At 42.3% G+C, this 13,764-nt stretch overlaps 1 protein-coding gene across 2 annotated transcripts in view; it reads left to right on the top strand.

Annotated features, from left to right (window-relative positions):
- DGKI (diacylglycerol kinase iota) overlaps positions 1-2,764 on the top strand; it is a 99,315-nt gene extending 96,551 nt beyond the window's left edge. For both annotated transcript variants that reach the window (XM_062492441.1, XM_062492440.1), the window contains 2 exons: positions 1,099-1,198; positions 2,070-2,764. In XM_062492441.1, coding sequence (XP_062348425.1) covers positions 1,099-1,198; positions 2,070-2,186 — 217 coding nt within the window. In that variant the 3' untranslated portion in view covers positions 2,187-2,764. The remainder of the gene's footprint in view (positions 1-1,098; positions 1,199-2,069) is intronic.
- Positions 2,765-13,764: the final 11,000 nt, after the last annotated feature.

Raw genomic sequence — 13,764 nt, forward strand, 5'->3', positions numbered from 1 at the left:
GTGAGCATAGCTACGGGGGCTTCCCTTTACAGAGGGTCCTCTACCCCTAACTCTTGGAAAGGGGAGGTTCAAGCTGTAACTGGCAATATAAATTTATCTTTTGGTCCTCAGGGGGAAATAAGATAATATCCAATTCTGATACTATCCATTTCTGATACTAGTTCTCCTGCAGCAAGGGAATATTTGTTACAAGGTTGCCTCTTAATATTTCAACTTCCCCTGTCATGGATGGGGGCTGAAGTTCCTTTATGCACTCCGTGTAGGTAGGTGCAAGATTTGTCCTGCTACATGTATTTCTTTTTCTACATGTCATTTGTTATTTCACAGGTTATGTAATGGCCCTGCTTGTTGGATACTGGTATTAAGGACTCCTTTTCAACCCACTCAAAGCATACTTTCCTCTTCTTCCTAGGCAAATCTAGATAGATTTCTCTTCTTCCAGTCAAGAGTAAGTCAGTTTCAGAATCCTGTCAGACTTAGCTTCAGTTTGAGTGAGAAACTTTGCAACAAATGTGCTCCCACTACACAGTCTCCTCTTCTGAAAAACATGTATTTAATCTTCCACAGTAGCTTAGCAGTCCAGTGGGGGAAAACACGAGAATTCTTGCTCTCATATGTCCAAGAGAGCACGGTATCAGAACTGGGGCAGCAAGTGCACCAGTCATAGCTTTGACGGGTAGGATTTTTCTATGATGACTCCAGGAATGAGGTTGAGGAGAGAAATTGCAGGAAGAAACAAACCCTGTTGCTGTTTTGCCTGCTGTGAAATAAGAAGGTGGTTAGCTTGCCTTTGCAGCAGTTAACAGAGCTGGTGGTTGGATGGGAATGTGACATTCAGTCCTCTGAATAAGTAAAATCTGTGCATGTTTCTTGCGCATCCCTCAGAAGTTCTTCGTCTGCTATTTGTGCATTGCAGGCTTTCCTACTGAGTCAAAGGATGTAGATGCTAAGGGAGAGAGCACACAAGTCTACCTCTGCCAGCAAGAGGGAACCTCGCAGAAATGCAGCATCCTTCTGTGTCTATCCTCTGCACCTCATGCTTCGTAAATGTACATTGGTGTGATGTGTCTCACTGCTGGTTTCTGTACTTTGGTCTAGGGGTGAGACAGCATTACATAAGGCAGCCTGCCAGCGCCACCGCGCCGTCTGCCAGCTCCTGGTGGATGCGGGAGCCTCTCTGAGAAAGACAGACTCCAAGGTAATGCAGCTCCATCGAACACTTACCAGCTCCTGCAGCCCAGCCAGGCCGATCAGCATCCATCCCTGCTCTTTGCATGACTGAGGCTTCCTTGTGTGTGCCAAGGGCAGCGCCTTTCAAGGAAGCTATTTTTATAGAGAAAACTGTATTGATTTGAACAAGTACAAGAGACTTCAGTCCCCAGCATGGGTCGTTGTCACCACAGTGAGAGCCTGGCCTCAAACTATTCAGTGCATTGGGTATGAATGAGGTATCTCCATGGCACAACAGTATCATCCTCCGGTGTGGTCAAAAGAGAGTCCTGTGGGCAAGGACCACCTGCAGGAGCCTTGGTTTCTGATTGCACAGCATCTGTGAGGCTTGATTATTGTGGCTGACTTGCTTTGTGAGAATGGCTGACTCTTTTCTTTTGCCCTGGCTTGCCCCTATGCTCACTGATGTGACACTAACCACAGCACTCACTTGGTGTAAGCTTTACTGAGAAAGAAATGGGGTAAAAATAAAATCCAAGGAATATTCTGTCATTGCAACAATCTCTGGAGTTTCTGAGCACAAGCACCCTGTGGTCAGCAGCTGAGAGTGAGTTGGTTCTCTGGACTCCAGAGTCAGAAGCACCTTTGCTGCAGCCAGGCAATAATAACCAATTCCTATCTTCTTGGGCTCTATGAGGTAGCCTGTAATGGGAAGAGGGATCACCTATGATTCCATGATCTCTTGTTCAGATGACAGAATTGTAAGTTACGAAAAGATTTCTGAAACAGATAAAATCCAGACAAGTGGCTTCTGATTTGTTAATTGTCTTCTGCCTAGAAATCATCTGTTGTTCTAAACGTGTTAGCACAAGACTTTCTCTTTATGTTTCTTATTGCAGGGTAAGACCCCTCGTGACAGGGCTCAGCAAGCTGGTGATCCAGATCTGGCCTCCTACCTGGAGACTCGACAAAACTATCAAATGGTTTCCCATGAGGATCTAGAGACAGCAGTCTGATGCCTGAAAATGTTCAAAAGGATCCCTGGAAATCCCGAGACTGCACCTGAGGTGCTCGGGCATCGTGTGAGGAAGAACCTGATGGAATCCATGTGTCTTTCACTCTCGAGGAAAGTACCTGAGGATGTGCCACCAGTTTCTAAGGGCTACTAAGTCTTGCTGTGGAACAGTTATGTTCCGTAAGTTAGCCCATGATGGATGAGGTGGGACACTCAAAGGTCTGTGGAATCCATAGGCCACAAAAATTTACCTTTATTGCTTCCAGCAAGTAGCATGAACTTCTCCCATGTTCATCTGTACAATTTATTAAAAAAAAAAAAAAAAAAAAAAGGAATTAGTAAAGAGGGTGTGGGGGAACAAAATCCAAACCAACTGGTCCATTAAACCACCCAACCAGGCTCTCCTTCATCCTTACAGTTTCCTGCATTGCTTTTATTCTCCTGTTCCACTCACTTCTCCTCAGTTAAATATTACCTGTTATTGCTGTGTTGTCTTCAGAAATGGTCAGGCAGTAGCAAAATATTTGCGGAGCTCTGGATGCCCTTAAGAAATATCCAGTGTTTTTACCAGCTACATCCCCTCCCTTGCCATTCTCTCAGAAGCTGTGTTGTCAGTATTCAGCCACCATGGAGGTTCCTTGCTTTCAGAGAGGATGCTGCTTATTGCCTCGTTTCCCAGGGTGTGGGGCACAGTTCGATTTACAGCAGTGACAAAACCCAACCTCATCGTTGCTGGGCATACAGTTATGGTATCCTCCTGAGACAGGCATTTGTATGGAAAGCAGTTCTATGGGATATACCATGCCAAATGGCAAAGCAGAAAGGTACCAGGAAGGTTTCTCATATCACTTTCGTGTGTGTAATGGCTGACCCAGCTCTTCTCAGGTTTCAGGCCTGCCTAGAAGTGAATAGCTGTTCTTTCCTTCTGAAGAGATGGGGTTTACACTGGGGAGAGATTTGTGCAAGACTGAGGGAATTCTGATGGACTGACTGACAGACCTAGCACCCTTTGCAGTGCAGCCAGAGGGAGGAAGGAGACCTGGAACACCAGCAGCCAGCCTGGTCGCATTGGGAATGGGAAAACCTTCTTTCACTGAACCTGTAAATCTGATTTTTCAAGGGAACAAAGTTTTGGGGAGTCTGTCCCTGGAGAAGGACAAGCAGCAGCTCTTTGCCTTGTTACCCACAATAGGTTTGAAATGTAAAGGTTAGCTGCTGTCAAGGCTAGCTGTGTCTTCTGCACTCATCAGTTTTCTGTCTTATAACCATAAAAGAAAGGACAGCAAACAAATACACAGGCATAAACAAAATGTTTCACCTTTGGGTTTCCAATTGCTACAGATATCTCAGCTGATGAAACAGCAGCGCTTCCACCTCTACTTTGTCAGACCGATGCTCATGGCTGACTTTTGGCATAACTCTTGCAATATGTTTTTGAATTTTGTTTTGTTGTTTCATTTGAAAGATCTACCAGTGTCTGTTTTCACATGCCTTGCTAGGGGTAGCTCTCTGATAGATGGTGATCATCGGGGTTTCATACACTTTGAAACCATAAAAATAACTCAGGTTGTTATCCAGATAAGTTTTTCTTCTTTGGTAGAAGTGGAAGAAATCAAATGAATGCAATTTTTTTTTTTTAAACCATGAATGATTACTATGGTAGGGAGGGGGGAGCTGAAAAATATATATATTTTTTTTTCCTCTTTTCAAAAGTTCATTTGATATGAGCAAAATATTTCTTTAGTGTTTCTTCCTCTGGAAGGAAATTATATATATTTGTAATCTATAGATCAATGGCAACATGAAATGTATTTTGTCTTATTTTCTGTCTTTACCTTTCTCATTTAAAAAATAAAATATGAAAGCCAAATTACTTCCCTTGATAATTATCCAGGGGCTCGTGGAGAAAATAAGTATGTGTATATATTAGAAAATAATTTGGCAACTGTTAAAATAAAAAAATCAGAATATAGTTTTGGTGTATGTGATATTTCCACAAGGAAAGATCCTCACACTGTGGTTTCATGGTAGGCCTTGTATCATTTCCCAGTTGTGAGAAAAGACATTACTGTAATATTTCTATACATTTGATAAAAATAAGAATTATGTTACCATCACTTTAATCTTTTGGTTTGCTTTGCTGATCTGAGAAATGGAGGAAGTTTCAATAGCACAGGAGCTTGGCTCTGTCCTGTGCTGAGGCCAAGCTGAGTATGGTCACTGAGCCTGTGACAGCTCCTCAATCCTTTAATCCCATGAAGCAGGTAAAGCAGTAAAGGCCTGGTTTAGTCACAGGTAGCCTCCAGAGGCCAGATGTGGATTGTAATAGGGAGCAGCTTCTGGTCCCTCTGTCCCCAGTTGCCTTCCCCTTGTCAGCTCTTCCCTCGTACCCGGGAGGTGCCTGCAGCTGTGGCTGCTTCTGGAGCAGCTTGTCAGGATGGGCAGATTTCTCAAGCAATTTTGTGCCATTTGGACTGCTTAGAGGAACTCAGAGCACATGAGAGAGCGTGGCTTGGATTTTTCAGTGAAAGCTGCAGTACGATGATATGATCGGAATGAGCCTGTTGTGTCTCTGAAAAGCCACCCGTGCTGTGTGTTCAGCAGGAGACAGCTACTGTATGATAAAAATACCTACCCCAGCACTGGGGGTAGGACAGCAACTGGCTGGATGCAGTGCCTTTAGCCTTCAAGGCGTCTCAAAGCACTGCATATGTGATGTACTAGATACTGGTGATGTTTTGTGTCTGTAGGTAGCAGCACATCTATTGCCTTCTACAATGGCTCATTTGTGGCAAGGAATATCAGAAGTTGGTTCACTGAGGGCAGTTTGGGACCAGGATGCTGCAGGACTATTCCCTACCCTTTTCAAGAATGATGGGATTAGCAGAAGCAGGCAGACTGCAGCAGTTAAAGGCGGCACGTATGTATTCAATCTCTGGAGCACTTGGGATCTAGATTAGTACAGTACAGCTGTGCCTGTGCTGAGCAGGGCCCAAATTCCAGTGTGCAGCTGGGAGTCCACTGAATTACATGTAATTTTGATTTACTAAAAGCATCTGCTCAGTTGTTGTGTCTGTTGATGTGTGTATATTACTATATATATGTATATTTATAAATATCAGTATGCATGTATACAGGTGCACACATACACATGCGAACACACTTGAAATTGTGCCATTTGAATGACAAAGCCCCTAGGGATGCTCAGCTACTGAGATTGCTGGACTGACAAAATGTCATTTTCCATTTTGATTTGTTGTTAAAGAGAACATTTTTCAGTAGAAATTAGGAGCTTCTGAATTGTTCCATTGTACTGGTTTCAATATCTCGTTTTGCAGTTAAATGGAGGGAAAGAAAGTATTTATAATGTTGATAAAATAAGCATAGTTTTGTAATTTAATAGCATAAGTTACTCTTACCATTTTATGTTTCAATATTAGAGGTATCTTTTATGTGTTATTCAAGGCATGATGATGTCATACATTTTTCATTTATTATAGCATAGAATGGCAATGGACAGGAACACTTTGCACTAGACCAGGCTGCTCAGAGCTCCATCTAAGCTGACCTTGAACACTTCCAGGGATGGGTCATCCACAACTTCTTTGGGTATCCCTCAATATTGTGAAATGCTTATGTAAAACAGAAATTCAAGGCAAATTTTGCCTGTAACAAAACAGAGGTCAGACTCCAGTGGCTCTTTCACCATTTCAAGTGGTGGCTTGCTTTTCTGTGTTTTAGGGGATGTCTGTAGCTGTTTTTACTGGGACCTGTCCCTCTTGCTTCTCCCCAGCAGCAGTAGAATTGCTCAGTCTCAACTCATGTTGCTGTACCCTGGATTCAGAACACATAAGATGTCCCCTGCTACCATGAGGACTGTCATACAGAAGAACCATAGACAAAGAAAATAGAACAAAATTGATGTTTTGCTGCCACTGATCTTCCCAGGTGTATTTGCTGAGCTGGTACTGTCATGTAAGGATAGATGGGGCACATAGATTTTTCTGGTGGTGTGGCTGTGGGAGGTTTGTTTCAGTTATATTTCATGGCATAATGAAATATTACTGAAATATTACATCTTTGGCTCATGTTTGTCTTTGTCTCTGCTGTGATGGTGAAAGGCATGGTAGTGAAAGTTTCTAACACAAATTCATCTAGAAGGTGGCTATTTTCCTTTCAGCCATCCCAGATGCCTTCTGTGGGACATGTTTGTGTTGACCCTTCCAGGATGACAAAAACACGTTGAAGTGATCTGTCTCTGGGGTATGAAATGGGCCAGATATATCGGTAGCCTCAAGATTTCTGGGAGTTTAATAGAAATATATGGATATGCTGGAAATTTAAATGCCTTGAAAAAAAACCAAGGAAATTCTGTCTTTCCACTCTATGTACTACAGGAAAAAAGCAGCTCCTTGTGCAGATCTGTTTGAGGTGTCATTTTCCTTCTCCCACTTTTTGCTTCTTTTGCACCAAACTAACATCTATGGAGAAGTATTTTATAAGTCTTGTTTTTAAGCTTCCTAAAAAAGTAACATTTTGACCCCCATTTTACCTATTCTTTTCCATTCATAAGATATTGTTTCCTCTCCTTATCTTCCTCAGTGAATCTTAGCCAAAGTGACATTGGATTATTTGCTTCTTAATTAGTCTGAAGCATCAAATGCGAGTATCTCTGGGCATTTCAACAGTCCTGGAAACAGCTTATATTCCTGTGCCTTCCTGGATGCATTACTCCATAGGTAATGGAGTGCTCACTGTGGTACTCATCCTCTCACGTTGCTTTCTCAACAACTGTTTTTCTTAGCAATGGATTGCTGCATTGCAAATTCCATGATCTGCTTGCAAAAATCTGTTGATTGCAACAACAACTCAGTAATGTGCTGCAAGTTGCTCCAGGTGACCATAGCAAGTGACCATGGCTGCTTTTACTCCAGGTTCTGCCATGGCACTGGACTTCTCTGGTGTGCCTGCCTGAGATCCTGTGCAGGTACCAGAGCTCAGGGCACGTTTCCAGCACTGGTGCCCACAGAGGGTGGTGTTCTCTCATCCCCTGTACATGTGCACTGGAACAACACCCCCTACCTTGGCCAAGGAATTTCCTAGCCCAGGTACGGTGCCGTTTGTGCAAAAGGGGAAAATTCCCTCCTTTGGGCCTTGATCACACCAGTAAATTCATTACATTTGACTTCAGTGATTAGGCAGGCTTAGCGCTGAATAACCTTACTGTATTCAGCCATCAGAGTGCATCTTGTCTCCTGCCTTATTTATAAGGTGCCACATTCCAGTCTCAGCTGCAGTTTCTTGTTTCCCTGACTGATTTAAAAAAAAAAAAAAAAGCAGCAAACTAAAAAACTCCAAACAAAAAAAACCCCACAACCCAAAAGACAAAAAAACAATCCATCCTATGCAGTACACAAGTATCTAGTTACCTGGAGAGTGAGGGAGACAGGCAGATTATTTTAAAATCCCCTCATTCTGATGTAGCACATCATGACTTCTAAAGCCTGAGCAGGGGGATGCCTTGCAACAAAAACATTTTTTTCAATATTAACACATCTATATTTCAGGAAATAATTTGATGCTAAGTCCTGTTAAAACAGTCAGCTTAGGCTCTTAGATCTCCTATGTGTCAGAGATTTGGGGAATCTAAGGAGGCAGTAATTCTCATGACAGGCACATAAAGGTAGGTGATTGCCCAAAAAAAGGCAAAAACCTGCTTTCTTCAAAAATTTGTTTCTGTTTTTCTACCCTCATCCACTAGAATTGGAACCCTGATTTGGGAATGATTTTTCAGAGTTCATCAGTATTTTAACAGCCTCAGAATTCATATGCAAAGTATATAGAAGCTGTAGCATTTTGAAATGCAAGAAATAAAGCGCTATTTCTTTGAGCAATATAATACTACTACATATGTAATTTCCTCGTCTCTTGCCAGCATCCTTTTGCTGAAGTGCCACACCTGGCTCTTCAATTAGTCCCTGTCTGAGGGGCTGCTTGATGTGTAACCCAGCACTCAGTGAAGTGTGCACTGTGGCAATCCAAAGTGCTGCTGCAATTACCTAACTCCTAGTGCATGAACCACATTCAATTCATTTCTTTGTGTTGCACTTCATTTTAATGAGAAAAATGGCCTTCTGATTCCAGCTACCTTAGTGACCACTCTTCCACTCTTTTTCTCAATGTGTGGTCAAGAAGATGCAGAAGGTAATCTCTGTTCCTACAGAATCCAAATTCTGTCTAGGAACTGTACAAATCAGGTCAGTTTGTAGGTATGGAGAAGAAGCTCAAGAAGCTCTTGAGCCTGATGATGAGTGATTTCTACTTCGCTAATTAGGCTTTAATAAGAAGTCCCACTTTTCTAGGGCTGCTTTTCCTGCGTGACATTCCCATAAAAAATGAAAGATGACAAAATTAGAAAAGCAAGGTTAAGCTGGCCCCTGAAAATGGGGAATTCCACAGAACTACTTCTATAAGCATTGCTGTTTTCTAGATAGGGAGTTGCAATGCCACTTCTTGAATAACACTGTAATGAGTAATTATGTATCATAATTGGATGTAATTAATTGTAATATTGACGTGGGTGCTCACTGTGTCCAATAATTACGTCACCAGATGAAGAGGTATTCCTACCCTTACAGAGATCACCAGACAGTCTGGAGTGGGACACCCTTCTGTTTGCAAAGCTTGAGGCTCTGTGAAGTGAGACATGAGCCCTAAGGTGTGCAAGGACATCCCTCCCTGCTCCTTAGCCATGCTGGAGGTATTCCTTCCAAATGAATGGAGGCAATGCTACATCAAAAAATTGTTTGGTGTAGGTCACAAAGTGAATAGCTGTCTTTCTTCTCCTGTCCCCTGCTTCAGCCCTTTTCCAGAACCATTTTTTTCCCCTTCATCAGAATTGGAAGTCTGTTGATGTGTCTGTTTTAATAGAAGAGGGGTGCAGTTGTTGTTTTTGTCTATGGTCTTTCTACTCTTGTAATACTTACCTTATCTGCATGGCAGAGGGGAGGAGTACATTCATGTCAAAGCTAAGGAAAAAAGTGATCGTGCTGGCAGCTAATGACAGGAGGGAAATAGAACCTAATGGTATTTAAATTTAATTTTAAATATTCTTCAATGCTTTTTGCTTTTCCTTCCTTTCTCCTCCCTTTCAGAGTTTCTGTACAGAAGTTGTTAATCTTTCATCACCTCTTCTTTCTTTAGCTCATCCTACCGTCTGTTTTTGACTGAAGGTCCTGCTCATGTGTTTACCCTTGCGACACTTCTGCTTCACAGTCACAGATGCTAGGATCTGACCATAAACAGACATGGGTAGGGAATATTGAAATTATCTGTACTAGGAAGGAGTTGGATATACAGTACTAAAGGCTCCTCTGAGGGCAGCTGTAATGCCTGAGTTGTAATCTCAGGATTAAACAGATGAGAAGTATGATAGACTTGGGTTTTTCATACCTGAGGGCTTGATTTCAGCCTTTCCAGATTTAGTTTTAATATCAATAGGAAAATTCTAATGTATATATTTTTTTTGGTCTACTCTCATGTGTCTTCCCTTTGTGATTTTCCTGTTAAATATTCTTTTCCTGGGCAAATATAATGGTATTGCTCTGTGCTTATGCTTGCAAGAAGCCACTTCCAACTGGCAAGCGAGTGTGCTGGTGTCTCATGCAAAAAGGCTGGCTTTGCTACTGTACAGTTTTCTGCCCAGCATGTACCTCACAGAAATCACAGGGAGATGGCAGGGGCTTATCAGGATTTTTTGTTCCGTTTACAAGTCACTGCAGAGTGATTCTCTTCCATCTGCCTCCTTTGATCACGCAACAGCTTTGGGAGAAAAGAAGTGGCTGAGCCGTCAAAGCACTAAGCAGCTCCTGGGAGCTTTGTCTCTCCCTAGCTTGCTGTTGCACCTCACAGAGCTGGGAAAGGGGAAGCAGGAGATGCTTTATGTGCAGAAAGACCAATCTCTCACTTTACTGACAAAAGTAACAACTCTTTGAAGGTATCTATTCCCAACATCCCACCGGTGCCAGGTAAAGTGTAAAATACATATGGACATTAGCAAGCCTGTAGGAGCTGACTTCCTTTCTTATGGGCTCTTCCAAGCTCTTCTGGTTCTCTTCCTGGTGTCTCAGGACAGGGATTTCTGCCTGTGTCTTCCCAGAGCAATCATCCTGAGAATGCCCTTTGTAATGGGTGCCAAGTAGCTGTTCTCACACTATGTGTTACGTGTGCTCTGTGTCCTGTAACTCTACTGGAAAATGAAATAATCAAGACTTAAAATCCCTTTCAAAATGCACTTGGGAGCTTCCAGCCTTGGCCGCTGACCCTCCAGGGTACAGTGCATTGGGGAGGGAATATGGAATGGAATATGACTGCCCACATTTCTCTGTAGAAATCTCCTCAAGGTGAAATGTGATTTCACAGTGGGAAATGAAGATTATTTTTTCTCCTGCCTATCTTTTTTTTTTTTTGTGTGTTGCAAACTCTGTGCCAGTCATTTTGGATGCAGACAGCTTTTTGGAAGCAGGAGGCTTTTGAAAGATTTTTTTTTAAAGTCTAGCCAATGATAAAGCTGAGGACTTGTGTTCTGCAGCTCCCACACAAACCTTCTGGCAGTCCGTGGAGGTTTCAGTGTCCTCTCTGAGTCAGTGAGAAGAATATTTTGCTATAGGTCTGCCTTTGTGCCACTGCTATTGCTACTTTGCTTCTGCACAGCTTTTAGAATAGCTATGGTTTTGCAGCTTTCACTGGGAAAAACTACAGTGGCATGGGGGAAAGCATGGTTTTCTTACGGACACAAACACTCCTCAAGCTGCAGTTTTGTGCTAATGAAAATGCAACGTGTACAGAGCCTGACCTTGGTTCATGAGACTCTCACAGATAGCTCTGTCAGGATTTATTTCTAGCAAGACCTGAGCTGTTGTTTTGCTGCAAAACAAAGCAGATTATGCAAAAAATAATCACTTGGCTTAATGGCATGATTCTGTCTTATGACAATGAACAAGTCTGTGTGCCACATGGTTGTGTCACAGAATAGGGAAAGTATTTGCTTTCAGAATTTATCAAAATTCTCTCTGGAGGTACTGGTGTTGAAGAGATAGGGCCAAAGGTAGCAAATCAAGTGTTTGAGGTTGTATTCCTGCCACTTCCATTGAGTCCTTCTGGGTAAATCATTTAGCCTTACTGTGCCTCAGTTTTCTTATCTGTAAAATGGGGATGCTATCACCTCCCCATACACAGACAGGTAAGGTGCTTTGTTTGGTTGTTTTGTTGTTTTGGTTTGGGTTTTTTTTTTTTTTTTTGTTTGGGTGTTTTTTTTGGGGGGGGAGTTTGTTTGTTTTTTTTGTTTTTTTTTGTTTTTTTTTGTGTGCCTTGTAATGTTACTCGTCTATAGAATCCTGCTTCTTCTGGAGCCATTTTTTGAGAGACAGTGAGAGTAGCCCTGTCCCATGTTTTTTAGTTTAACTGGTTTCACTTGAGATAGTAAAGAGGGATGGAGAATGACAATTTTTTTAATGAGCTATTTTGCACTTCTCATGCTTGATTTCCAGGTTTGAACTATCTTGAATTAAAAGTTGTAACTCAGGTAATATTTCAAGTCAATGAAAGCATTCAGGTGGTTTATCTCTCTTCAGAGAAGAGTATTTTGCTGAATTTTAGAGCAGCTTTAGTCCATTGTCATTGAGCACAGAATGTTTCCTTTGGGAGTGCCCATCTCAGAAATAATTCTTTCTGTCACCTCTCTGCTATTATGCTGGTATGGAAGAATATTGCCTAAGAGTCCAGAAATCACCACTTTGGTTTGTTGATGCAAAAGGTTTATTTGGGGAATGGAGAGAAACATTTGAATGAACAGATTCTCTGGCCTTTCATATTAACATCTCCTCTGGTCACCTGGCAAATGGGAGATGAAAACTGCTAAAGCACAAGGACAAGGGTTAGCAAAGATTTAGGGAACTGGAAGGTTCTCATGCAGAAAGGAAGAAGGCAAGGAAGGAGCCAGTCATCAAAGCTAGGAAGGAGTGGGATGGTGATGAACAAACTCTTGATGGAAAGGTTCCATCAGGCTATATATATATATATATATATATATATATGTATATATATGTACATAGAGGGGTGCTTCCTGGAGATAGTGGAGAAAGGGCAATGGACAGATTCTGATCTCTTCTGCATCAGCTTCACTCCTGGTGAACCAAGATGTGACTGAGGTCAGAACCTGGCCCACTCCAAAATGTGTTTGGCCCCCTGAACAGAGTAGTAAATTCACATAGCAAATGCTCATTTTTAACCAACGTACTGTGGGCATCCAGAGTTCCAGTATTTGTACGTATCTTATTATCTGAACCCATATCTGTTCCAGGAGTTGTAATAACATCTCAAAGGGCTCTTTTATGCTACCTGACCCCATGCATAATGTGCTGGAACTGAGGATCCCAGTTGGCAAAAGGAACCCGAGGCACGCAGCAGTACCCATGAAAGCAGGATGTATGTTTAACAGAGAATCAAGGCACAGGTAATCATCAGTGAGGGGGAACACAAGAAGGATGAGGGGCTTTTTGTAACAAAGTAAGAAAGTATTTTCTTCCATGATTTTCTTGCATTTCCTATTTATACAAAATATCTTGATCACTGTGTTGCTAACTAAGGAGATTTTAAAGGGGGGGGGGAAAGGAAGAAATATGTATACACAGCTGGTTACTGTTCCTTTTGGACACTTTTTCTGTATTGTGACTTGTGTGGAAATGTACAGAATAAAATGTGAAGAAGCACATGCCTTGGCTGGGCTGAGTTTCTTTGTGTTATTTGCCAGCAGAACTGGATTGCTGCTTCTGGCAGAGTGGAAAGAACAGTGTGGCTTGGAAGTTGTGAAGAGTCAGGGGGAGTGGAGGAAAGGGATCCAGGGGTCAAAATTCTGCATATGTGTGTATGATAGTGTAGAGAAGGGAGTGTTAAGCCTCTGGATAAATCAACTTTAAGCTCACGGTAAAGAAAAAGGTTAATTATACCTTCAGTATTTCCAGGAACATCTCAGATTGTCGGCACAGCATTCAGTGTATGCAGCAGAGATCCAGCAGAGGTTAGCAGGGCTGTAATGCAGGCACGTAGGTCACCTCAGGATCTTGACTATGCATCTCAGAAGAGTTCCTCCAGTGAATTCTCTGGTTCACCTCCATATTATCTCAGGACTAACCTGTGAGCATATAATGAAACTGCTTGTTTCTGCCCAGTTGCATCTGATTGAAGAATTTTTGAGAATTTCATGGCCATTGCTCATTTTCTTGCTTCTTGTCTTCAGCAGCTCCCCTCCCTGCCTCACCCAGGAGTTTCTGTGCCATTTCTGACACAAAAGTTTTGTAACCTCTCTTCTGTGCAATTCGATATTTCCTAACAACTCCGCTGTCCCACCCTGAAACTGCATTTCTGAATCATTTTGCGATGCTTCCATTGTCCTGTCTCTCTGGGATAGTGCCTGCCCCCAAAACACCTCCCTCACACATGGTTCTGTCTTCCTCCTCCACTCCAAGCCCTTTGGTGCTCACTGCTTTTGCCAGCAGCCAGCTGTGTGCTTGTCTCTTTTA

The sequence above is a fragment of the Cinclus cinclus genome, chromosome 4 (genome assembly GCF_963662255.1).
Source record: "Cinclus cinclus chromosome 4, bCinCin1.1, whole genome shotgun sequence".
Classification (NCBI taxonomy): Eukaryota; Metazoa; Chordata; class Aves; order Passeriformes; family Cinclidae; genus Cinclus; species Cinclus cinclus.